Below are 25499 nucleotides of genomic sequence, written 5' to 3' on the forward strand. Positions count from 1 at the left end.
TGAGGTAGGAAGTTCAAGACAAGGTTTCTCTGTATAGCCCTGGCTGTCCTTGAACTCACTCTGTAGACCAGGCTGTCCTTGAACTCACTCTGTAGACCAGGCTGGCCTCAGAGTTCCAGCTGCCTCTGCCTCCCAAGTGGTGAAATTAAATGTGTGCTAAACCTCCCAGCCACCTCAAGATTTTTGGTTTTTGTTTGTTTTTGTTTTAAGATTTTAATTATGGGCTGGAGAGATGGCTCAGCGGTTTAGAGCATTGACTGCTCTTCCAGAGGTCCTGAGTTCAATTTCCAGCAACCACATGGTGGCTCACAACCATCTGTAATGGAATCTGACGCCTTCTTCTGGTGTGTCTGAAAAGAGTGATAGTGTACGCATATGTATAAAATAAATAAATAAATAAATAAATAAATAAATAAATCTTTAAAAAATATTTTATTTATTATTCTGCCTGCATGTATGCCTGCAGGGCAGAAAAGGACATCGGACCCGTTACAGATGGTTATGAGCCACCATGTGGTGGCTGGGAATTGAACTCAGGACCTCTGGAAGAGCAGTCAATGCTCTTAACCTCTGAGCCATCTCTCCAGCTTCCCCCCCTCCATGTTTTTAAAGATGTGTATTTATTATTATTGTATGTACTCTGTGGGGTGTATGTGTGTGTGCGCGCACGCGCGCATGCACTACAATGTTCATGGACAAGGCAAAGTACAACATTCAGAAGTCGGTTCTCTTCTGCTGCAGACCTGAGGGCCCCGACTCAGGCCGTCAGGTCAGGCTCACCGGTAGGGTAGGTGGCTTTACTTGCTGAACCATCCCAGCAGAACATCCTTTCTCAGTCTCAGACAAAGGCACTTAGTTTCTCTTAGTGTGTAAGCTGGCCTTGAAATCAAGATCCTCCTGTCTCTGCCTCTCAAGTTCTGGGGTGACAGGCAAGGGTGTGCAACACTTCAACACTTTGCCTGCCTCCAACCTGCATGATAATGAGGATGGAATCTAGGCCCTTAAACATGACAGGCAGGTGGTAATCTACCACTGAGCCTTCAGCCCTTCTCTCACTGGGGGATTCTAGGCAGGGGCTCCACTGCTGAGCCACACCCCAGCCCCTCACTGGGGGATTCTAGGTATAGGCTCTACCACTGAGCCACGCCCCCAGCCCCTCACTGGGAGATTCTAGGCAGGGGCTCCACTGCTGAGCCCCACTTCTTTTTTTTGGTTTTTTTGTTTGTTTGTTTGTTTGTTTTGTTTTTTTTTTTTTTTCGAGACAGGGGACAGGGTTTCTCAGTATAGCCCTGGCTGTCCTGGAACTCACTCTGTAGACCAGGCTAGCCTCGAACTCAGAAATCCGCCTGCCTCTGCCTCCCAAGTGCTGGGATTAAAGGTGTGCACCACCAGGGCCCGGCTTGAGCTCCACTTCTAATCCTTGGCATTCTGTCTTTAACTAATAGAAATTATGCTAATGGTGAGTCCACTCAATCATCTTATAGTTCTAGCACTGCAGAGACTGGGGCAGTCAAGTCACTTGGCCAAGTCTAGGGGTTAGACACCAATCTGGGCAATAGAGCAAGATTCTAGCTCAACAAATGACTAAATAAATAAATAAATAAATAAGACAAAGCAAGCTACAACAAAAAGATTTGGTGCTTGGACCAGCAAGATGGCTCAGCAGGTAAAGACTGTGACTTTGTTTTGATTCCCAGGATCCATAGGATCCACAGGATCCATAGGGTTGAAGGCAAGAATCATTTCAAGTTGTCCTCTGACATCCACATATGCACCTTGACACATATACACCCTCCCGAATAAATAAGTAAATGCCCCTGAATAAAAAGACTTAGTGGCAGCTATCATTTTTGTTATTGGTTTGTTTTTTTTTTTTTGAGATAGGGTCTCTGTTAGCTTAGGCTTTCCTAGAATTCACTATGTAGCCCAGGCTAGCCTCAAGACCACAGCAATCCTCCTGCTTAGGCCTTCAAAGTGCAAATTCTGCAACTACAACCATGAGCCACCATATCCAGATGTTTATCTGTGTCTGAGTGAGGGCTTTGCTGTGTAGCTCAGGCTGACTTTGACCTTGTGACCCTTTTGTCTCAGCCTCCTGAGCCCTGGGATTGTTGTGTTGGTAACTGTCAGTCCATCTGTCCTACAGTGGTCTGAATCTGTCCCTGGCTTGCTGTGACTTCTGAATGATGCCTTTGTGTCTGTCTAGATCATGGTCCTTCATGTCTGTCCTTATTCCATGCCTGTTTCCTCTGTTCTTGTCTGTCCAGCTCCGTGTCTTCCTCTCTCTCTCTTTTGTTTTCCATGCCCTACAGGGGTGTGGTCATGGGAAGCTGAGTTTATGGGGGTGGCACCAGCCCAGGCCACCTCCATAAACACAGGACGTCCGGTGGAACGGAAGGGATGTGGTGAGATAGAAGTGGCCCTCTTGGGACTACCCTCTCCTGACCCAACCTGAGCCATCCGTCGGACCCTTACCTTCCCATGACTCTCTTTAGAGTTCAGTCTCAGGGGCCCAATGCCTTTCCTTGGTTTTCATAGCCTCCTTCACACATGGTGTCTCTTCATGGGCTCAGCACCAACCCTAGACCTACGTCTGGTACTTACTCTTCCTACAGTCTCCTAGTATCACCATCCTACAGCTGGCCCCATGGGTGTCCTTGCTGTCCCTTTGTCACCCTCCCCTCCCTATGCCTGCTCCACTCCTCCCTAGGGCCTCTACCCTAGGCTGCTGTGAACTCATATCCCATGTCCACTTGTAGCTGGCAGCATCCAATAAGGAAATTATTGGCTCCCTGCCACTTTCACAGTAAAGTTCCTGCTTGTGCCGGTGTGCCTGGCCCCTGTCTCTCTCTCTTCCTAGTTTCATTGAATTGGTGGCTTCCCTTCCTCATTCTAGCCAAACCCAGCTGCTTAGAGACTCCTGAAAACGTTAAGGTCCATTGTCTCAGCACTTACAAACGTGGCTCCCTTTCTCTCTAGAGCAGTAACCCTCTAACTATTCCAATTTACAGAGAACTGGATGGCTCAGCAAGGCTAGATCACTTAGCCCCAGAGTGGCAGGCAGAGTTGGGGTTTAAACCCAGGTGGGAACCAGGTCTAGTGGTGCAGGACTGTAATTCCAACTGGTTGAGAGGCTGAGGCAGGAGGATTAAGAGTTCAATGGCAGCCGAGACTACAAAGACTATTGCATGTCTCAAGATAAAAGGTAAAATAGGGCATGATGACAGCCACCATTAATTTTAGCACTCGGGAGGCAGAGGCAGGCAGATCTCTGAGTTTGAGGTCAGCCTGGTCTACAGAGTGAGTTTTAGGATATCAGGGGCTACACAGAGAAAGCCTGTCTCAAAAAGTGGGGAGGAGGGCATGGGAGGCTGAGAGTATGGCTCAGTGGTACAGTGTTATTTCGAGCATGTACAAAGCCCTAGGTTAGGCTTCTAACACCACAATCAACAGATTAATAAGCAGACCTAAGAGATCCAGCTTTTAATCACCTCCTGTCTTTCCTGCACTTTGGTTGAAACTCATCACTTCGACAATGTCTGTGCCATCGTTACATTTCCCCTGCTGGCTGGTGCTCCCTGTTTTTTCCCTGGCCCCAGTGCCTCTTACCTATAGCTGCCCAGACTGCGTTGCATGCTGTGCATTGCATGCTGTGCATGTGCTCAGTTTTTAAGAGGCATGTCCCAGATACCACGCATTTACATCTCTGCCGATGAAGGTCAAGTGCCAAAAGGAAAAAGCTCAAGTTCTGTACAAAAGGCACTGTGTCAGTACCGTCATCCTGGGGCCTTTATGATATGCTTGTATCTAAGGTCCCATCCCTTTCTCCAGACATCTGAGCTCAGGATGCCTGTGTGGACTCTGGTACAGCTGATGCCCAGGTTCTACTCCAGAAGGACACGCCTCCTCAGCCAGCAGATTCCAGGGCCCACTGCATTCCAAGCTAAGTGCCAGCCTTGGCTGGTGCTGTGGCTTCTTTTCAGGCAGCCTTTGTGTATTCAGGCTATGACACCCCAGGGCAGCTCCCCTCTACAGGCATTCGCCACCAACATAAACTGTCTTCAGCCACCTTTTCCTCCCTCTTTATTTCAGTAGTTAGGAACACCTGCTGTGTACCTGACCCTGTGTGAAAGGTACATCTTAGCGGGAGGCTGAGGCAGGTGGACTGACATGAGTTCAAGGTCTGTCTAGACTCCATTATGGACACCCTGTTCAAAAAGCAAACAGCCACCTGTGGTGGCACACAGCTTTAATGCCAGCATTCTGGAGACAGAGACAGGTAAAGCACTATGAATTCAAGGCCATCCTTAGGGAGTTTCAGGACAATCAGGAATACCAAAAAACAAAACAAAACACCAACCCCCCCAAAACAACCAACCAAATAAACAAAGAAAAAACAACCACCCAAACAAACAACCCAACAACAACAACAAAGCATAATTAATACCTGGGCTAGTGGGGCACAAAGCAATAACAAGGCCAGCCTGGGCTACATAATAAATTCAAGGCCAGCCTGCTGGTGTACGTAGTGAAAGCATGTCTCAAAAACCACAGTTGCACATGCCTGTAATTCCAGCTTGTAAGGAAGTAAAGGCAGAAGGATCAGGAGTTCAAAGCCAGCCTCCACTACAGAGTGAGCTAGAGGCCAGCCTAGGATACAGAAGCATCCTCTAAGAAAATAAAAAGCGAGAGGCCCGGCACCAGACTGATCACGGTTACATCGTAGTTTCCTAACCAGTCACAAGGGGGCGCCGCAGAGCTCAGCCCGGGCTCCTTAGGTCTCAGCCTCAGCTAGGGGCCGTCGATGTCCTGTGGCCTAGGCACAGGAGTCTCCAAGAGGGTTTGGGTTCAGGAGCCTGGAGGGTCCTTAACTTGGCACCAGCTAGCCTGAAGCCATGCCCATCTGCTTCTCTCGGTGGCCCGCCTCAGTCACTTCCAGAAATGGGCACAGCTTCCTCTGTTCCTCCAGGAAACCAAGCTCCGCCTACCCCTTCCAGGCCCCTGGGGCTGCGAGCAGCTCCCGCCTCTCCAGCCCCACCCCGTCCGCAGTCTTGGAGCTTCCGGCCCCTGGGGAGGCCCAGGAGTGGCCCTCCCGTGTCACAGTCCCCAGATTCAGGGCCCATCCTGCCCTTTGGGTGGCAGTCCAGCCCCCCCCCAGCCCCGCCCCGGCTCCTCCCTCCCTGCCCTCCCCACCATCCTTCCGCTCTCAGGGCCCTGCCCTGCCCTGCCCCCACGGCCGCCAGGAAGGACGCAGCCTGGGTCCCGTGCCAGGGCTGTGAGTGTGCGGCCCCTCCCAGCCAGGCCAGGAATGCAGCTGGACCGCGGGGGCGGCCGCAGACACCCGGCTCCGGCCAGGCCCAATGCTCCGCTCAGGCAGGCAGGTGGCCCCGGCTTGCCCGGACCTGGATAGTTTCTAGATGGAAAGCCAGCTGCCTGCCCCTGAAGGTCCTGCCTTCTCTCCACTAAACTTAGTGGTTTTATTTTGGGAGACCTCCTGAAAGCTCCCACCCTTTGCTCAAAGATATCTCATACCGGGAGTGCAATTTATTCCACTATAACCGTGGGAGTGTCACGGGATTACAAGTTTGATGTTATTTTATCCTTGATCGGCACGGATGCAAAGAAGCACACACACTTAGTATTTCCCAAAGCTGGTTTTAATTTCAAAAAATTATGAGGTCTCTTCCCACACTGGGGATAATGGGATGGGATAGCCCAAACTATTATCCCAGTTCAACCCCAGCCTGGCCCAAACACCATTACTGTCACTGGGTCCTGTCATTTCACCAGTCGGGGCTCATTTCCAACTCCCTCACTGGTCAAGACAGGTGGATGGATGTGAATTTCCCAGGACTCAGTACTGTCTCTCCAAAGTGACCCCGGCTCTCCTCTGTGAGGGGACGCCACCTGTGTCGTGTCAAAGTGGATTGGTGTAACCACCAGGCTCAACTCAGATCCAAGTCATTCCTCCCTGGGTCTTAAGGGTCAGCGCCCAGGCCCTGGTGGCCTTTCCAGTGCCTGTGTGCCTACTAGTACATCCATGAGGTAGTCCAGCTCAGCCTCATCCAACTCTGGAGTTTCCTCCTTGGCTGGGCCATTCTCAGGGCCAGGCTTGAGACCCTCAGAGGCTGGTAACCAAAGTTCACTGTCATACATGGAGGTATCAATGTCCTCAAACAGGCCCTCCAGTCCATCGTCCAGCAGACAGCCAGTGGCCGGGCCTAGCAAGTCCAAGGCACCCAGGTTGGGTGAGATCCCCCCGACTGAGCGGCCTGGAGGCCCCTCATCTGCTTGGGGTTGGGGGGCCTGGTTCAGGTCCTCAATGTGGTTGAGGTCTTCCAGGAGGCTGGCCATGGAGGCTGAGAGGCCAGCATCTGAGCTAGCCAGAAGGCTGTCTGCCACAGAGGGGGCTGGGGGCTGGATGGGCTCAGGTGGCAGGACAGTTGTAGGTTCCATGGACGCCTGGATGCGCCTCAGTGTGTTCACCACAAGCACCAGGTGCCGGAGGTCCGGCTCGCTCTGCCGCAGGCTGTGGTGGAGCTTGACCACTGAGAGGTCAAAGAGAGAGCTAGAAGCCACTGTCGGTGGGGTCTGTGCCACTGCCGGGTGGCTCGGATCCAACCAGCACGAGTCCACGGAGAGGGCTTCCATCGTCTCCTCCTCCTCCCGCTTGCGCTTCAGACCTTTGCTCAGCATCCTCTGCAGGGAGGAAGGAGCCATTCAGTTATGGGAAGCCAATACTCAGTTCACACCCAGCTCTGACAACTGCTGTCAGTGGGATCCTGCCCAGTCAATTAACCCCCAGGTCTAGGTTTTCTAAGCAAATTCTTATGTTTCTAATGTGACAGGGTACCGGGTAACTCAGGCTGACCCCAAATGTGCTATGTAGCCAGCTTCTGCTCTTCCCTTCTTCCCCTTCCCAGTGCTGGGATCACAGGTGTGTGCCACCATACTTGGTGTATTTGATGCTGGGGATGGAACTTCCTGGGTCTCCTGCATGGAAGGCAAACATTCTACCAACTGAGTTATATCCCCAGCTCCCTCAGTGAACTTCTGAGATACAGACAGCATCTGTTATAAGTTGCTACTACAGATTAGATTAAAAGAACAAAAAGCCCTTGCAACATGGTCATTAGTACTTGAAATTTTACTTTTATTTTAAATTTTTGTGTTTGTGTGTGTGTGTGTGTGTGTGTGCACATGAGAGTGCAGGTGTCCAGAGAAGCCAGCTGCTGGAATCCCTGGAGCTGGTTTTAAAGTAACTGCAAACCATCAGATGTGAGTCCTGGGAACTGAAATCAGGTCCTTTGTAGGAACAGCAAGCTCTAAAACCACATAACTAGTTCTTATTTATAAGCACTTTTTGGTTTTGCTCTTTTGAGACAGGGCCCCACACTGTATGTAGTCCAGGCTGACCAGCCATTCCAGGCAATCCTCCTGTCTCAGTCTCCCAAGGGTTAGGATTACAGGTGTGTTCCATTCCTTGATTACAAATGCATCCATCTTACACAGTTCAATACAGAGAATCTGCTATGCATGGAACTCTATGGTCAAATGTACAGAAAGTGGTAGGAAGATGCCATCCTGGGAGGTAGTCAAGGCAGGTTTTTCTAAGAAAGATAAGTACATTGAAACTGAGTCCTGATGTTTGCAGTGTTGGCTATGGAGAAGCAGGGCCAGGCTTTCCTGAAAGAGCCAAAGGAAGACGGAGAGAGAGGTAAACCTGAACTGGGGAGTTAAAAAAAAAAAAAAAAAAAAGGCCACCACACACTAGGAGCAGGCGCATAGAGTGACACAGTAGGAGTCCCGGTGGGGGTGGGGAGCAGGCAGGAGGAGGCGCGGGCAGGAATAGGAGGCTTGGATTTTCAGAGTGTCAGGACAGAGTCATGGAGGGTCTAGGCAGGAAGATGAATGGTGACGTTAGTTGGCAAGGTCTCTGGAGGATCCCCGGTAGCTGTTGCCTGGGGAAAGATTGGTGGCGGGGCAGCATCGTGTGTGTGTGTGTGTGTGTGTGTGTGTGTGTGTGTGTGTAGGTTTGGAGATAGAAGTGGGCCTGAATGCCTGCCTTCCGACTGCTGTACTCACTGGGATGCTGACCGCTTGAGTTTAAAGCCTAAGCTGTTAGTAGTCACTCAAGGAAGTAAGGGTCCCGAACTTATTGAGGAAAGAGAGAGACAAGGGAAACCCTGAAGGGCCGCGGGAGTAAGTCATTGACAGAAGTTTGAAAATCGGTACTTTCTTCCAAGAGGACTAGAGTTTGGAGCCCCTAGCCTAATCTAACGGGGGCATAAAGGCCGCAGGGTCTCAGTCCCGGAGACGCTGCCTAGACCTAGCAAGACACTAAAAATCCAGTCTTTGCCCTTTTCGCTGAAGACCCGGGAGCCGGGAACCGCAGGAATTCAGCCCCCACCCCGACTCCGCCCCCCTGAGTCCCGGCGCCCCCTAGCGGTACTCCGACCTGGGCTCCCCCGGGGACTCCGGCCCCAGTGACCCCGGGATCCTTTGGATTCCCCAGGGTCCCGCCTGTCCCTCCCGGGCCACAGCGAGCCGCGACCCCCGCGGGCCGCTCAGTGAGCCCGGCCTTCCCTCGCTTCCGGAAGGCAGCGGAGGCGGCTCCTCCCGGAGCGGCGGCGGCGGGGGCGGGTGAGTCACGCAGCCGGAGCCAGGGAGCCGGCGCCTCCGCCCCCTTCTCGGGCTCGGACGTGATTCACCCAGCCCGGCCCGGGCGGGCGACACATACAGGCCCTGGGCGCTCGATCCCGGTCAGCCCCGGCGACCATCTACCTAGCTGAGGTATCGAACACCCTAAAGAACCCGGCCCCCCGTACCCCAGTCTTTCCCCACCAGGCCCCTTCATTTACATACACAGATCACTCGCGGCCAATCAGAACGAAGAGGGAGCCACACGCAGCCAATCAGGAAGCGGCTGCCGTAGCATCGCTAGCTCGTTCTGCTCCAGCAACCGACACCTGGGACGGTAGGCGCAGTTCTGACTCCGGCGCACGACTCCAGACACTCGACTATCCCTAGTTCCCGCCCACTCGCGTGGCAGCCCCGCCCTGCAGCTCAGGGATCGGCTCTCGTCGGTGGCGGTGGGCGGAGCCTGAGCGAGGCCGTTCCAGAGGGAGGGGGGAGGTTGTCCCTAAAGCGCATGCCCAGGCGGACTGCCTGAGCGAAGGGACAGCTCTGGTAGCGATTTCCCTTGTGGGGCGATGACAGGTAGGGGTTTTGTACTTTAAAAAGTACAGGCCTGTCACTTCATGTGTTATTTTAGAAAACTGTATGACTTCTGGAAGAGGACCTACTTCTTGAGAGTTACAAAATTAACAGTTTTCTCAGTAGGGCTTAGGATACTGGACTCAATACAGTGAGACAACTGGATTCTGCTGTGATTAAAGACGGGAGTAAGGGGGGTGGGGAGACTACGGAACGACACCGGAGTCACGTCCTGGGCATCAGTTCCGGAGGAGCTGTGTGACTCTGGGCAGCAGTTTAAGTCCCTGAAAATAATTTCCTGCGGGGCGTGGTTGTTCACACCCATAACCCCAGTATGGGAAAACTAAAGTATGGGGGATTGCTTTGAGTTTGCAGCCGGACTACTTAGTGGATTTCAATCCAACCTGGACCTTAGAGTGAGATCCTGTCTTAAAACAAAACAAAACAAACAAACAAACAAACAAACAAACACCAAGCAAACAAACCCAACGAACTTTTTTTTTTTTTTTTTGCGACAGTTTCACTAAGTTGTCCAAGTTAGCCTGGAAACAGCAATCATCCCTCCTCAGCCTATCAGAGACTGGAAGCAGAGACTTATTCCACACCTAATACTCTTTTTGTTTGTATGTTTGTTTGTTTGGTTGGTTAGTTGGATTTTAGTTTAGTTTTTGTGCATGTGTATGTTTTTGTTTGTCTCTTTGTCTTGGTTTTGGGTTTTCGTTTTTTGAGACAGGGTTTTTCTGGGCAACAGCCATGACTGTCCTGTAACTCAATCTATAGACCAGGCGACCTCTAACTCAGAGATTCACCAACCTCTGCCTCCTGAGAGCTGCGATTAAAGGCCTGCGCTCCACACCTGGCCTTCAGCAATTCTTAAAATATGCCTGGAAAGGTACACTTTAGTGAAAGAGTGCTTGCCTCACACTCCAGTGTGTTAAGCACCTGCACTTGGTTACAGCACTGAAAAATAAAATAAAATAAAATAAAATAAAATAGCCTGATGAGTTACTAAGAGTAGAACATTAAGGGCTGGAGAGGCGGCTCAGTGGCTAAGAGTACTTGTTGCTCTTGCAGAGGACCAGGCTCGGTTTCTGGCTTAGGTTCAGTTCAGCACCCACATGGCAGCTCATGACTGCCTACAACTGTAGTTTTAGGAGATCCAACACCCTATTCTGACTTTCTCAGGCACTGGATACACATAATACATAAACAGCCAAGCAAGCACAAACACAAATCCAAACAGTAGAATGCTGGGCTGAGGAGGTGGCTCAGTGGGTAAAGACACCTGTGCTGCTAAGTGACAAACTGAGTTCTGTCTCCAGGGCTACAGAGAAACCGTGTGTGGAGAAACAAACAAACAAACAAACAAACAATCAACAAAGAGCTAGTCTGTGAAGCTGGAGAGGTGGTCAAACTGTTAGACTACTGTCTGCTCTTCCAGAAGACATGGGTTTGATTCCTAGCACCTACATAGGAGTCCCAACGATAATCTATAATTCTAGATGCCCTAGTCTGGCTTTTGTGGGTTCCAGGCACATATGTGGTACATAGGCAGACATGTAGGTAAAACACCCATGTATACAAAGTAAGATAAATCTTTTAGAAGAGCTATTATGTAACCAATAAAGGTTCAATCACTATCCTCTATTTAACTTTTTTTTTTTTTCTGAGATAGGGTTTCTCTGTGTAGCCCTGGCTGTCCTGGAACTCACTCTGTAGACCAGGCTGGCCTGGAACTCAGAAATCCGCCTGCCTCTGCCTCCCAAGTGCTGGGATTAAAGGCGTGAGCCACCACTGCCTGGCCCTATTTAACTATTTTTATTTTATGTGCATTGGTGTTTTGCCTGCATGTATGTCTATCTATGTGAGGGTTTCAGAAACCCTGGAACAGGAATTAAGGACAGGTGTGAACTGACCCCAGGTCTTCTGGAAGAGCAGTCAGAGCTCTTAACCAGCAAGCCATCTCTTCAATCCTTAAGCATTATCTTTCTTTAGAAAACAAACTAAACTGGGTGTGGTGGCGAATATCTTTAATCCCAGCCTTTGGGAAGCAGAGATATGCAGATTTCTGTGAGTTCAAGGACAGCCTGGTCTTCAGAGTTAGTTGCAGTACAACACAGAGAAACTCGGTCTTAAAAATAAATAAATGAAATAAAAATAAAAAAGAGAATAGTAAGCCGGGCGTGGTGGCGCATGCCTTTAATCCCAGCACTTGGGAGGCAGAGGCAGGCGGATTTCTGAGTTTGAGGCCAGCCTGGTCTACAAAGTGAGTTCCAGGACAGCCAGGGCTACACAGAGAAACCCTGTCTCGAAAAAACAAAAAAAACAAAAAAACAAAAACAAAAAAAGAGACTAGTAGTTGCCTGTTGGCCTTTGGTTTATTGTGAAAGGAAGATAACAATTCTAATTGGAGTGGGGATTCTGGAAGGTAAATGCACATAATTCTCTCTACAGTCTATTTCCATTCTCTCTACAGTCTATTTCTATGGCCTGACCAATCACAGAGGCTTAGGAAGAGCTCAGCACTCAGCATGGTGGCAGTCATGACTGCTGTCATCCCAGCATGTACAAGGCAGAGGCAAGAGAATCGGGAGTTCAAGGTTAGCGTGGGCTTTATAGCAGCACAAAGGTGTTTTTCATTAATAGTATTAAAAATAATAAAATATTTTAAAAAACACAGCTGAGAGTCTGCTCACAGTTCAAGTGGCTCACTACAGACCACATACTGAACAGCTAGTGGAACCTGTGGAGATCTTGAACATGCTTAGCCCAGGGAGTGGCATGATGAGGAGATGTGGCCTCGTGGGAGGAAGTGTGTCACTGTGGGGGTGGGCTCTGAGGCCCTTCTCTTGTTACCTAGAAGACAGGCTGCCTTTGTGTCAAGATGTAGAACTCTCAGCTCCTCCTCTAGCACCATGCCTGCCTGGATGCTGCCATGTTCTCACCTTGATGATCCTGGACTGAACCTCTGAACGGGTAAGCCAGCCCCAAGTAAATGTCCTTTGTAAGAGTTGTCTCAGTCATGATGTCTCTTCACAGCAACGGAAACCCTAACTAAAGACAGGAGCCACCTCTTTAATATACATCTATTGACTATGTCTTATGGGTGGACTGTATACAACAAACATAACAACCGACATAGGCTACATGGTCTTGTATTTCTTGGGTCAGGGGGAAAGGGCAAAGGCAGAAAGGAAACTTAGCTAGGTTGACTTACCACCCAGGAAGCTAAGGCACAGTTTAAAGTAAGCTCAAACTAGACAGCTAGACTGTTTAAAAACAAACAAACAAACAAACAAACAAGATTTATAGTGGCACATGCCTTTAATTCCAGCACTCAGAAGGCAGAGGCAGGAGGATGTCTGTGAGTTTGAGGCCAGCCTGGTCTACAAAGCTAGCTAGTTCCAGGACAGCCAGGGCTATACAGAAAAACCCTATCTCAAAAAAAGAAGAAAAAAAAAAAACCCGACTAAACAAACTAAATAAAGTAACGTAGTACTAGAGAGATGGCTTAGCCATTAAAGTCTGGTCTCATAACCAAACATCACAGTCTAAAATAAACTAGGTGTGGAGAACTCCAGTAGCCCCAGCACTGTGGAGACTGGAGGTGCAGGAGTTCAAAGCTGGCTTCAGATACACAGTGATGTTTTTAAAGCCCCCCCCCCAATAAACAAACAATAAAAGGTATGCAATTAGGAGAAGGGAATCGGGATGTCTCAAGTAATGATGCTTGATGGTTTGCTTGATAAAGGGTCCCTGAAGCTCCGGCTGGCCTAAAACTGTGTTGTGGAGAATTACCTTTAAACTCTGACCCCCCTGCATTTAGCTCTCTAGTGCTAGGATCTCAGACTAAGATGGTGGTTCTAATGCTGCAACCCTTTGATACAGTAGTTCATGTTGTGGTGATCCCCAGACATAAAAATTTCTCTCTTATTTTGGTTTGGTTTATGTTTGAATTCGGTTGGTTTGATCTGGTCTGGTTTGGTATTTCAAGACAGGGTTTCTCTGTGTAGCCCCAACTTTCCTGGAACTCACTCTGTAGATGAGGGTGGCTTTGAATTCAGAGATCTACCTGCCTCTGCCTCCAGAGCAAGCCTTGGGATTAAAGAGCCAACACTGCCCTGCCCATAAAATTATTATTTTTTTTGTTTTTGTTTTTGTTTTTTTTGTTTTTTCGAGACAGGGTTTCTCTGTGTAGCCCTGGCTGTCCTGGCACTCACTTTGTAGACCAGGCTGGCCTCGAACTCAGAAATCCTCCTGCCTCTGCCTCCCGAGTGCTAGGATTAAAGGCGTGTGCCACCACCGCCCGGCCCATAAAATTATTTTTTACTTCATAACTGGAATTTTGCTGCTGTTGTGAATCATGATGTAAATATCTATTTTCTGATGGTTTTAGGTGAGCCCCTTATGAAAGGGTCATTTGACCCACAGACTAAGAAGTGATATTTAAGCAGAGACTTGTCAGCAAAGTGAGAGAGGAAGACCGCTGAAGGAAGAATTCGCGATACAAGTTTTAAACCTGTGTCCACATTCAACAAAGTAAGGTGACAAGACCCTTGAAGAGAAAGAAAGAAAGATGAAATAAAGAGAGAAAAGAAAGGAAAAGAAAATAATTTCTGCCTCTGATAAGCAACTTGATCAGGGTGAGATGTCAGAGTCCTAGGGAGAGGGGGGCCTGTCTCCTTAGTGGTCTGTGGGAGGTGACATTGGGGCAGGGACTTATCGAGAGAGAGAGAGAGAGAGAGAGAGAGAGAGACTGGGCCTTGAAAAATGAAACTAGAGGCTAAGCCACCGGGGCTTGGCAGGCAAGAGAAACGAGGAAACCTCGCCAGCTGAGGAGGGAGGGAGGCAGAGAGGGAGGGAAGGGGGAGCGTCCCGCCCCTAGCCAGCCACCCCACCCGGCCCCTGGGGAGGGAGGAGGCGCCAGGCGGGCTGCAGGCCTCCGCTGCTGCCTCCCAGGTCTCCTGCCCGCTGGCCAGCACGTTCCGAGGGTGGGCAGGTGGGTGGGACTCAGCCTTAGGGCCACGCCCAGGGCCTCCGCGGCCCATCCCCCCACTGTAGTCCCGTTGGGGAGGGCGGGTTGGGGAAAGGTGGACTCTGGCTTCTGGGGTTTGTCCCTCTGCAAGGCCAGCCTTTCCACTTCTGGGGCCAGTTCTTAATTAGGGAAGGAGCCGGGCCGCTCTGAGCCTCTGTATGTTCACCTGGAAATTGGGGGTGTTTCTTAGACTGGCTGGTTGCTGCTACTACTGTCAAGCTCCCCTCCTCATCTTCCTTCTTTCCCACCTCCTCCTGGAGGAGTTTGTTGGTTTTTGGTTCTCTGGTGTTTGTTTGTTTGCTTTTTGTTTTTATTTATTTATTTATGTATTTATTTTCTGAACATGTTCTGTATTTGTAACCAAGACTTACTGGCCATCCTCCTGCCGGTCTCCCAAGTGCTGGGATGGACAAGGTTGGTGCCACCATGCCCAGCTTCTCTCACTTGCTTTAGGGAAGTAAAAAGACTTCCAAGAAAAAGGTGAGTCAGATCTCATCGCCTTTGCTGAACGCCCTCCTAGAGTCTTCCCTCCTTCCTTAGCTGGAAACATAGCTCAAGTCTTCCCAGTCCCAGAGCCTCCATCCCCTCCATGGAGGCACCCACCCTCTCTCTATCTCTGCTCCTGGGCTTCAGGCCCCTTGCTCATGCTGCAGCAGCAACACTGAGCCGTGCTGGCACAATCTGACTTCAGGGCCTTTTGCAGAGGTTATTTCCCCAGCATGGCTTATCCTTCAGGACTTTATCCAAATGTCACCCCGTCCATGAGCCTATCTTCTGTCCTCTCCTCTAAATAGGGACCCCGACTCCTCCCCAAACACTGTCTCTTCCCTTCTAGGGCTCATGATCTTCCTGCTTCAGTTTCTAATACGCTTGACTGAAAGGCATACACCTTCACCCCAGCTCCAACCATTCAGATCTGGAAGTGGTCCAGAGGTGGTGTGCAGTGACTCCCTGGAGTAAGGGTGTATATCCAAAGAGGGGAGAGGGAGGCATGGCCATTACTAAGCCTGGAGTTCTTTTATTTATTTATTTATTTATTTATTTTTTGGTTTTTCGAGACAGGGTTTCTCTGTATAGCCCTGGCTGTCCTGGAGCTCACTTTGTAGACCAGGCTGGCCTCGAACTCAGAAATCCGCCTGCCTCTGCCTCCCGAGTGCTGGGATTAAAGGCGTGCGCCACCACGCCCGGCTCTTTTATTTTTTTTAAGGTCTCTTTTATTTTATTTTATTTTATTTTATTTATATGAATACACTGTAGCTGTCCTCAGACATTTCAGAAGAGGGCATTGGATCCCATTACAGATGGATGTGAACCATCATGTGGTTGCTGGGAATTGAACTCAGGACCTTTGGAAGAGCAGTCAGTGCTCTTAACCACTGAGCCCTCCCTCCAGCCCCTTTGGAGTTCATTTTTATGTTAACGGTTTTTCCTTTTTGTGTGTATGTTGCATTTGTGTTTATGTGCACAGGGTGTACAAACATTGTGTTCACATGCTTGTGGAAGTTGGGAGTCAGCGCAGGTGTCTTCCTCTGTCACTCTCCAGGGCCCAGGGCCTTTCACTGAACCCAGAGCTCACTGAACCTGGCTAATCTGGCTAGCCAGCTTGCTTTGAGGGTCCCGCACCTCTAGCTCCTGCATGTTGGGAGAAGAGGCAGGTGGTATGCCATCCCAACTTTTTCTGTGGGTTCTGGAGATCCAAGTTCAGGTCTTTTTATTTATTTATTTATTTATTTATTTATTTATTATATGTAAGTACACTATAGCTGTCTTCAGACACACCAGAAGAGGGCATCAGATCTCATTACAGGTGGTTGTGAGCCACCATGTGGTTGCTGGGATTTGAACTTCGGACCTTTGGAAGAGCAGTCGGGTGCTCTTACCCACTGAGCCATCTCACCAGCCCCAAGTTCAGGTCTTTATGCTTGCATGACAAGTGTTTAACTTCCTGAGCCAGTTTCTCACCCCAGCAGTTTTTCAGCACCCACCAGTGTCTAGCACCAGAGGTGGTGAGAGTACAACTGGGCAAAGTCCCACACAGTCCCTCTGAGAGTTTCTGGTAGTGTTGGAGGCTAACCATGAACAGGTAATAAATAATCTGGAGTTGCACAGGTGATATTAAAAAAAAAAAAGTCAAACAACCTATTGTGTTGGCTCGTGCCTTTAATCCCAGCACTCAGAAGACAGAGGCAGGTGGATCTGTGTGAGTGAGTTTGAGTCCAGCCTGGCCAATAGAATGAGTTCTGGGGCAGTCAAACTACATAGAGAGACCCATCTCAAAAAAGAGAAAAAGTCAAACGGGGCTGGAGCAACAGCTCAGTGGTGAAGAACAGGACTGTTCTTCCAGAGAACCAGGGTTCCATTTCTACACTCACATGGTGGCTCACAATCTGTCACTCAGTTCCAAGGGGATCTGACGCCCTCTTCCAGCTTCCAAGAGTACCACAGTACCAGGGCACTAGGCATACATGTGGTACGCTGACATGCATGCAGGGAAAATACCCATACACACTCAAAATAAAGTAAAATAAAATAAAACATTTTGGGGGGGGGAAAGGCAAACAAGGCTAAAGTGTAGCTTCGTGGTAAAACCCTTGCTACACATGTGCAAGGCTCTGGGTTCCAGACCTATTACTGCCACTGCTGTTACTGATAGCAACAACAGTATCAATCAGGATGTAACAGGATAGTGGCACTCATGGGACATTGAGCCAGCAAAAGCAGGGAACATTTGGTCTGGTGAAGCTAGGCGAGAAGTACCCTTTGGGAAGAAAGTTATCCTAGACAAAGGTCCTGGGGTGGAAATGAGCTTAAGGTTGGAGACCAACCTGAATATAGAGTTGAGTGAAGGAGAGTAGGGGCTGAAACTGAGGAAGTTGTAGAGTGTGAGACTGAATCAGACCCTTGTTTTTATTTTGAGTGGGAGAAGTTTCAAGAAGAGAAAGATGTTATTTAATTAGCACCCTTTTTTGTTGTTGTCCACGGACAAGACAGAATCTCTTGCTGTCCACCTGTACATATTGCAGGCTACCTTATGCATATGAGTACACTGTAGCTGTCTTCAGACACACCAGAAGAAGGCATCAGATCCCATTACAGATGGTTGTGAGCCAACATGTGGTTGCTGGGAATTGAACTCAGGACCTCTGGAAGAGCAGTCAGTGCCTTTAGCCACTGAGTTATTTGTCCAGCCCAGGATACAGACTTTTTATGCCACTTTCCTATAGTGTCCTTATCTCTCTTTGGGTTGGTCTTACTTTCAGATAACCTGTGCACTTTCTTAGATACAAGGCCACGCCCTCACCTCCCTCAAAGGCGATTTCTGTCGGAAAGCCAAGAAACCACAAACAGAAATCCCCATCTTTGCCATGAAACCCTTCCAGAAAAGTCCCTAATGCAGGGTACGTTCACTTGGCAGGGGCAGGGCATTGATGTGTGACACTCCTTCCCTGGCCTTCCTTTTTCTTACCCTCACTCTCCACAGCCTTGCTTTGCACCTCTCAAGCCAGATGTGAATTCCTGAATCCAAACTTCATGTGGCTTTCAAGAACAGCATTTTAGAGATTTATGTTCACAGGTCCTAGAGGGTCTTTGGGCCTTTTGCTTCCCTTTAGGGCCTCAAGAGCACATTCCAAAATAAAAGATTGACTTTTCAGTTCCCAAGAGCCCCAGCCTTTGACACATGCTCCACTCGCACACCTACACACATATGACTGGGTTGCAGTCCACTGGAGAGGATCGTAAACACTGTGGGTAAACAGGGCTCTGACTGAGGCCCCAGCACTGTAGCAGAGCACCTGTGTGAGCTCTAGTGAGGGGACGAGAGCACTGCTCACCTGAAGGGTATTTGCCTAAAGTTCACTTGTAGGGAATGGCTCGGCAGTATGGTGTCTGACATGGCTGTCCACTAGCCATGGGCTGGCTAGTATTCAAAGGAAGAACTAGCTGCAGGGGCCAGCAAAGAGTGAATCTTACCCCTATTGTTCCTTTCCTCTTTGTCTCTAAACTTCAGGCTTCAAAACGCTATTGTAGCAAGGTGTTGGTGTGCATCATTTGGGAGGCAGAGGCAATTGGATCTCAGTGAGTTTAAGGACAGTTGGTACTACACTGTGAGACCATTTCAAACAAAACAAACAGTTGTTTTTGCAGATGGGGTTCAACCCCAGGACATATACTAAGCGAGACTTCATTCAACTATGTACTCTAAGCCCTTAAATTTGAGATTTTCCCTATGTAAATGTAGAATTTGACACAGTATATGTTTCTTTCTAATCCTGAGGATTAAAGGGTTTAGTTTGCATAAAGTGGTTCTGACCATATCCTTAAGCAACCAGCAACTGTTACACTTTATACAATGTTACACTTGCTCTACTTTTGTTTATTTGTTTACTTGTTTTTGTGTTTTCGAGACAGGGTTTCTCTGTGCAGTCCTGGCTGTCCTGGAACTCAGAAATCCGCCTGGCTCTGCCTCCCAAGTGCCTGGATTAATGGCACCACCACCCAGCTGCTCTACTTTTGTTAAGAAAAGGATGTTAAGTATTGGAGAAACTTAGCAGGCTCTTCCCCAGATCACCCCAGAGATGTTTACAGATTTAATTACAATTCCAATCTTTCCAAAATGTTTTTATTAGAAAAAACAAAAAACAACAAAAAAACCCCCCAAAAAACAAGAACAACAACAACAAAAAATTTCACTCAAAAAAATCCCCCAAAACCAACCAACCAACCAACAAACATATGCCTCAAACATACACCTCTGCAAACCCCACCTCCTCTTTCTTCTTAAGTAGCACAGCATGGAGTTGGTAGACTTCTGCCCTATTGCACATGGTCCGGCCTGGTTATGAATCAGGAGGCTGCTGGTACTGGGGTCCTGCCAAGAGGTTGAGTCTGTCTGGAGACCAGCCCCTCCATCACCCCTTGACAGGTTCAGTTTTATCTTCCCTGAGACCCTAGTGGTCATAAGAACAGTGGGAACTGGAGGCAGAAGAAATGTGTAAGCGAGGAATCTAGACTCCCTGAAACAGAGTCTCCTTAAGGCATTTGGAAGAGATAAATTAATTGAGGAAGACGCACCTTCACGGAAGGCTGTGGCCACCAGACACGCACACATGCAGGACAGTTTGTGGAATCCTGACATAGGAGGAAAGGAGGCCACACAGTCTCTGTCTAGCGCCTCCGACACACACACACACATACAAGAGTCCCATCTAAGGCCCCAGGCCCACTGAGGCTGGCGCCTGGAAGGATCCCATCAGCTTTAGGATCCCAGGATGATTTCCATGATGTGGTCCAGTTCATTCCACTCCCAGGATCCTGGGCTACAGAAGAGGCTATGAGGCGGCTCCGGAGGTGGAAGTGCAATGTCCTTTTCCACCGCAGATGTATCAATGTCCAGAAAGAAGTCATCCAGGCCAGAGTCTCCCAGGTACCTTGAGCTCAGAGCTTCTAAGAATACAGGATCAGCCTGGGACATGATCTCATTCTGGGGACTCGAGGAAGCTGCTGGATTCAGAGGCGGCTCCATCTCATCCATGGATGTATCTAGCTCCCTGAGGATGGAACCGATGGTGGTAGATAGGGAGAAATCTTCTTCACCTAGGAAGAGAGGCTCCGGGGGCAGGGCTGGTGCTGGAGCTAGGCGAATGGCAGCCTGGAGCTGCTGGAGCGTGTTGTGGATGAGGACGTGCCTGCGGAGGCTGGGTGCTCTGGGGCCTAGGCTGCGCTGGACTTTGTCCAGAGAGATTCGGAGCAGGGCTTGCTGGTAGCTCCGAAGAGCTGTTGGACTCCAGTCCCACTTCTCCTCTTCTTCCTCTTCCAAATCAGAATGTTTCCTCTTTAAGCCTCCCATGTCCTGTGGAAAAAAAAAAAAAAAGTGGAGTCAGATACCTTGGGGTCTTACTTCAAGCAAGCCTGTGTAGCTATGGGAAGCTTTTGTGTGTGTGTGTTTGTTCATCAGAACCTCCATTTAAAGTGCACACAGAATCCCCCAAGGCTAAGAATGGGTAAATTAATGCATGCAATGTGATTGAGAGAACAAGATGTAGATAGGATTGTTGGGACTGGTAAGTGAGTGTGAGGAGGGGTGCACAGGACACAGAGTGGGAGCAGGCAGTAGTGAGGGTGGAGAGACGCCTGCAGCTGTCACCTCCTCTGTATTAAGGAGGCAGAGAGTTCAGACGTTCAAGGTCACCCTCAGCTAGGCAGTGTCTCAAAAATAAAAGGAGTTGGAAAAAATCGCTGAGTGGTTATGAGCACTGCCTGTTCTTCTAGAGGATCCAAGTTCGATCCCCAGAACCTGCATGGATGGCTCAGAACTGCCTAAAACTCCACTTTGAGAGGATCCATGGCTGCTTCTGGCCTCCTTTGCCACCAGGCACACAAGTAGTGCCCAGACAAGCATTCAGGCAAAACACCCATACATATAAAATTTAAAATAGGAAAATGAACAGAAAAAAATTTGCAGATGGTGTTCGATGCCATTCATTTCAGCACCCATCCAGGAGGCCGAAGCAGGTAGAGTTTTGTAAGCCAAGACCAGTCTGGTGTTTGTTCATCGCCAGTTTCAGGCCAGACACAGTAATATGGTCAGACAAACCTGTCTCAGAAAAACAAAAAAGCCATAAAACAAATCACCAAAACACCCGGGCATGGCTTGAGTATCACTTGTCTGTGGTAGGCACAACGTTGAATTTACATTATGGTAATCATTTTCAACATTTGGAAAGTGAAAATCCTAACTCTGGTCTCAACAGATCTTGTTATTGTTTTCCCACAATACTTTTTTCCCAACAGGTCACAGGACAAAGGTATGGAGTACAGAGTAATGGACCAAACCCAAATTTGAGACAGGGTTTCTCTGTATTGCTCTGGAACTCCCTATGTGGATCAGGCTGAGTCTCGAACTCATATCGTACTGCCTCTTCCTCCCTGAAGGCTGGGATTAAATGTGTGTGAGACGAGGCTGGGACGTGTGTGTTTAAATTCTTTTTTTTTTTTTTTCTTTTTTAACAAGAATATTTCTGTCCATACCTGCTTCCTACAATTAAGTCTATGACCTCTCAAAAGAGAGGGAGCATTTCCCAAACTCCGACCCAAAGGAAAGCCAGCTAGAGAGAAACTAACCACAAACTGCACCCTCTAGCGACCAGTCCAACCCAATCATCTCTTTTTATAGGCACCGCCCTTCCCTGGGTCGCTAGACCAGACCCAAGAACACCTCAATGTATCCTCAGGGCCTTCTGGGAACTGTGGACCCAAAGGCTCCAGGCAGAGCTTCGGCGGTCGCGTTGGAACTACAATCCCCAGAAGGCCGAGCACACCCAAGAGACTGGACACGCCCTCCCTCCCTGAGAGCATGCGTACGGGAGCTCAGGCTGGTGGGGGAAGGGAACCCGGACTTCAGCTGCCCAGCGGCCGCCGAGCCCCGCCCTCTACTGCCTTCGGGGCGGTGAATCCGAGCTCCACGCCCCGAGCGCCCCTCCCCCACCAGGCTTCAGTCAGAAACCTGTTTTCTCTGGGTCCCTATCACCCCGGGAAGTTCTGGATTCTTCCCCAAACTGTCCTCGGTGTGCAGAGATCCAAATCCCATCACATCGCCCAAAGACGACAAATAACTCTCGGGTACATAGTTCCGCCGGCGAAACTGGATATCGCAATTCTGAGACCTCGTCCCAAATCTCCCCTAATTCGACTCCACTTTCAAATGACTCTGGCCTTTACTTTCCAAATACCCAGTCCCGCTCCGAGACCCCGTCAGTGAACTCTTCCCCGGCATTCCCTTCTCACGACGGCGTCTCAGAATCCAATACTCGGTTCCTCTAGTTCCCGGGTTCCTCTAAATGCTTCATATCCTAGCCTTAAAACGCTCACTTTGTCCAGAACACCGTGGAACTCCAAACTCAGCCCATTCTTCGAGACTCAAGCTGTCCTACACTCTCCTCCAAAGTTCTTTCTCCGTTTTCCTGGCTTCTCCAAACTCCAACTCCTGAGTAATCCTGCTTCCCCTTCGGTGCTGATGCTGGAATTCAGCCTTCCACTCTCCAATGTCCATCAATCACACCAATCTGCTCTCTCCACTCGGGATACCCCGCTTCCGCCTACCGCGGGGGCGCGCCCCCCTCCTCCTCTAACTCCAGGGAAATCTCACACAGGCGGCCACTCCTCACCTCGGCTGCCAGGGTCGCCACGACTACCTCCGACAAGCCTGCAGCGTTGGGTTCCACCAGTGCTGGGTAGAAGTCGGGCTCACTTTCCCCGGGCCTCTGGGTCTGGCTGGGGGCCACTCGGCTCCTCCCCGGAGGCCAGTCGCAAGCCAGGATTGGTTGGAATCCTGCCCGCCGCGGGGCGCCATTGGCTAAGAGGAGCCACGGATGCTAGGCCCCGTCCATCACTGGGCCGGGTCCGGTTTAGGTTGGCTACTGGTTAGGGGGCGGGGCGGAGTCTCCATGGTGGAGTCTGGTAACGCCGTCAGAACTGCTACTTTGGACCCAGCTGTGTTTCTCACTCCTCTGGTTCACTGCAGACCCCTTATACCAGACCCCAGAGTGACACCGGGTGACACCATTCTCCCCTCCCTGCGGTTTTGCAGGCTGGGCAGATGGTGGAGGCCACGCCCCCCGGAGTTCCGAAGGCTGGGTCAAACCGGAGGGCGGGGGAGGGGGGAATGACGCACTGGACAGCAGCCAATAGCATGATGCGGTTCGCGTTGCCTGAACGACCGCAGCCCCGCCCCTTAGCTGGCGGAGCTCTGCCTCCCCACCCCCAACCCGTTTTGTAGGAGGAGCCTGCGCTTAACCTAGAGGGGTCTGCTGCTTGTTTGGGGGAACCTCCTGGATCCCAGGCAACTCTTTCGTTTTCCGCATTTTGTCTGCCCGTTGCTGCTCTCTCTTAATGACTTCTCACAACTCTGGGAACAAACTCAAACTTTTTTTTTTTTTTTTAGTTTTGGGGATTTAACATTTGAGCTTTTTGAACAAACACCGTAGAACTGAGCTAAGATTCAAAATTTTGTGTGTGTGTGTGTTTTTTTATTTTGTGTTACGGTTTCGTTTCGTAGTGAAGGGTTGGCTTGCTCTTCACTATTTGGTCTCTGGTACCCTCCTTCCTGTTTTCTAGGATCACGTTCGGATTCTTTTTGTTTTAGGCAGTCTCGTGAAGCAGGACTGCAGTGTAGACAAGGGCCTTGAAATTCTAATCAGGCTTGGCTTCCATATCGCTATTCCTGGAGCTGCAGGTGTGTCCCTTCGGAAAATTCCTTTTGCTTAGTTTTTGTGGTGTTGGGGACGGAACACCGAGGTGGTGCTAGCCAAAGTACTCTTATCACTGAGCTACATCCCCAGCCACTTTTTTGTTTGTTTTCTGAGACAGGGTTTTGCTCTGTAGCCTAAGCTGTTCTGGAATCTTTCATCTTCCTGCTTCGGTTTTCTAGTGCTAGGATTTAGGCATTACCAGCTTGTCTAGCTTGCTTTCAGTTTTTCTAAGATGGCTTCCAATACCTCCTAAGAAATAAACACAGGGCTTTTCTCCCTTATCTTATTGCAAGGGTCCAATTCAAGGCACACTCTCAACAGTGAGACAGCCAGACTCTCAGATGTTCTTCAAATGTTCTTGATTTTGCTTTGTTTAGTTGTTTGTTTTTAATGCTTTTTTTTTTTTTTGGAGACAGTTTCTTTGTGTAACTCTGGTTGTCCTGGAACTTACTTTCTAGACCAGACTGGCCTTTGTCCCACAAATGTTGGGATTAAAGGCACGGGGCCACCACCACTCTCTTGGTTTTGCTTTTTTTTTTTTTAATTTATTTTACACGTGTGTTTTGACTGTATGTATGTATGCATGTATGCATGTATGTATGTGCACCATGTACATACCTGGTGTCTACAAAAGTCAGAGGCATCAGATCTCCCGGGAGAGTTACTGACAGTTGTGAGCCACCAAGTAGGTGCTATGAATCAAACCTGGGTCCTCACTGAACCCTCTCTCCAACTCTTTGTTTTGCTTTCAAGTTGAGGTCTCATGTAGCCCAGGTTGGCCAGGAACTTATTTATTTTAAAAATAGAACGTATTATTTTGGGTTTATGTGTACCGTGACATGCATGTTGAGGTCAGGTGACAATTTGAGAGAGTCCTTCCAGCCCATGGGAGGCAGGGATGCAACATCAGGCCTGGTGGCAAAGCACCTTTATTCACTTACTACCCCCACAGCCCTGGACCGTGATATGCATAGGTAGGCGATCTTAGACTCCAGAGCCTTCTGACCACAGTTGGTCCATGCCATCCTGGATTCAGATCCAGGACAAACAGCTCAGGTGCATATTTAACATACCGAAGTGGACCTGGCCTCCAGGTTCTCCCAGCATCCCTCAGTGCCTACCTGGCCTACCCCTGCCCTTTACCCTGAACTTTCTGGACCAGGGGCTGGGCTTCCCCTCCCCCAGAGGCTCATCCTTATATAATCCAAACTTTTGTCTTTTGTGCTCTGTGCTCGCTCTCTCTCTCTCTCTCTCTCTCTCTCTCTCTCTCTCTCTCTCTCTCTCCCTCCCTCGCTACCTCTTCCTCCCTCCTTCCCTCCCTCTGTTCTCTATCTTTCCCTCCCTCTCCTCCTTCCCCTCCCTCCTTCTCCTGAGTCTTCCTTTCCATGGTGACTTCTCTGGCCTCCTTCTTTGGGACCACCTGCCCAAGAGCAGCTTCCCAGTAAACCTGCCTTTATATACTCTAATCTGGCTTGAATTGGCTCATTTCACTGGGAGAGAATAATTTACCAGTTATTGTTCTTTAACTTTTTAAGATTTATTTAATTTTGTGTATATGAATGTGTCTGTACCACCTGCATGCAGTGCCTGCAGAGGCCACATGTTAGATGCCCTCTCTGAGTTACAGTCAATTGCCTCTTGTACCTCCCTACTCAATCCCTAACCCTCTACCTGCCCCCACCTGGACGAGGGCCCCTGAGGACAAGTTCTAAGGTTACCTCTGCAGGCTCTGAAGTCATCTGAGTGCTGGTCCCGGAGCACGTGCACAGTGAAAATCTGTCAAGCGCTCAGGCAATGTAGAGAAAGAGAAATTGAGATGGCAGAAACAAAACCAAACCTCAGTTGTGGGCCAGCAAGATGGCTCCGTGAGTCACTAAGACCCATGTATTGAAAGTAGAGAAACAGGCTGGAGAGATGGCTCAGTGGTTAAGAGCACTGACTGTTCTTCCAAAGGTTCTGTGTTCAAATCCTGGCAACCACATGGTGGCTCACAATCATCT

General features: G+C 49.4%; 2 protein-coding genes and 1 long non-coding RNA gene across 4 annotated transcripts; 1 reads left to right on the plus strand and 2 right to left on the minus strand.

Moving 5' to 3' along the window:
- Positions 1-5635: 5635 nt before the first annotated feature.
- Sertad1 (SERTA domain containing 1) lies at positions 5636-9035 on the minus strand. The gene is made up of 2 exons (XM_021168145.2): positions 8866-9035; positions 5636-6699 (listed from the first exon to the last, which is right to left on the minus strand). Exon 2 carries the CDS (start codon positions 6694-6696, stop codon positions 5986-5988), a length of 711 nt encoding a protein of 236 aa, XP_021023804.1. The 5' UTR covers positions 6697-6699; positions 8866-9035; the 3' UTR covers positions 5636-5985.
- Positions 9036-9156: 121 nt separating this feature from the next.
- Positions 9157-13867, plus strand: LOC110297264 (uncharacterized). 2 transcript variants are annotated; one of them, XR_002378260.3, is made up of 4 exons: positions 9157-9219; positions 11693-11816; positions 12077-12192; positions 13613-13867. It is a non-coding gene; the product is annotated as an uncharacterized LOC110297264 (long non-coding RNA). The 2 variants fall into 2 exon arrangements; XR_015047759.1 differs by lacking the exon at positions 11693-11816 and having other exon boundaries at positions 13613-13848.
- Positions 13868-18856: 4989 nt separating this feature from the next.
- Sertad3 (SERTA domain containing 3) lies at positions 18857-22777 on the minus strand. Its single transcript, XM_021168223.3, has 2 exons — positions 22417-22777; positions 18857-20102 (listed from the first exon to the last, which is right to left on the minus strand). The coding sequence occupies exon 2, from the start codon at positions 20097-20099 to the stop codon at positions 19509-19511; it is 591 nt and encodes a 196-aa protein (XP_021023882.1). The 5' UTR covers positions 20100-20102; positions 22417-22777; the 3' UTR covers positions 18857-19508.
- Between the last annotated feature and the right edge of the window lie 2722 nt (positions 22778-25499).

The sequence above is a fragment of the Mus caroli genome, unplaced genomic scaffold, assembly GCF_978045245.1.
Source record: "Mus caroli unplaced genomic scaffold, Mus_caroli_1 scaffold_8, whole genome shotgun sequence".
In the NCBI taxonomy this organism is placed as follows: domain Eukaryota; kingdom Metazoa; phylum Chordata; class Mammalia; order Rodentia; family Muridae; genus Mus; species Mus caroli.

What these genes read in the sequence shown, in the direction of transcription:
- Sertad1 (XM_021168145.2), bottom strand. Translation starts at nt 6,696, where the DNA reads ATGCTGAGCAAAGGTCTGAAGCGCAAGCGGGAGGAGGAGGAGACGATG.
- Sertad3 (XM_021168223.3), bottom strand. Translation starts at nt 20,099, where the DNA reads ATGGGAGGCTTAAAGAGGAAACATTCTGATTTGGAAGAGGAAGAAGAG.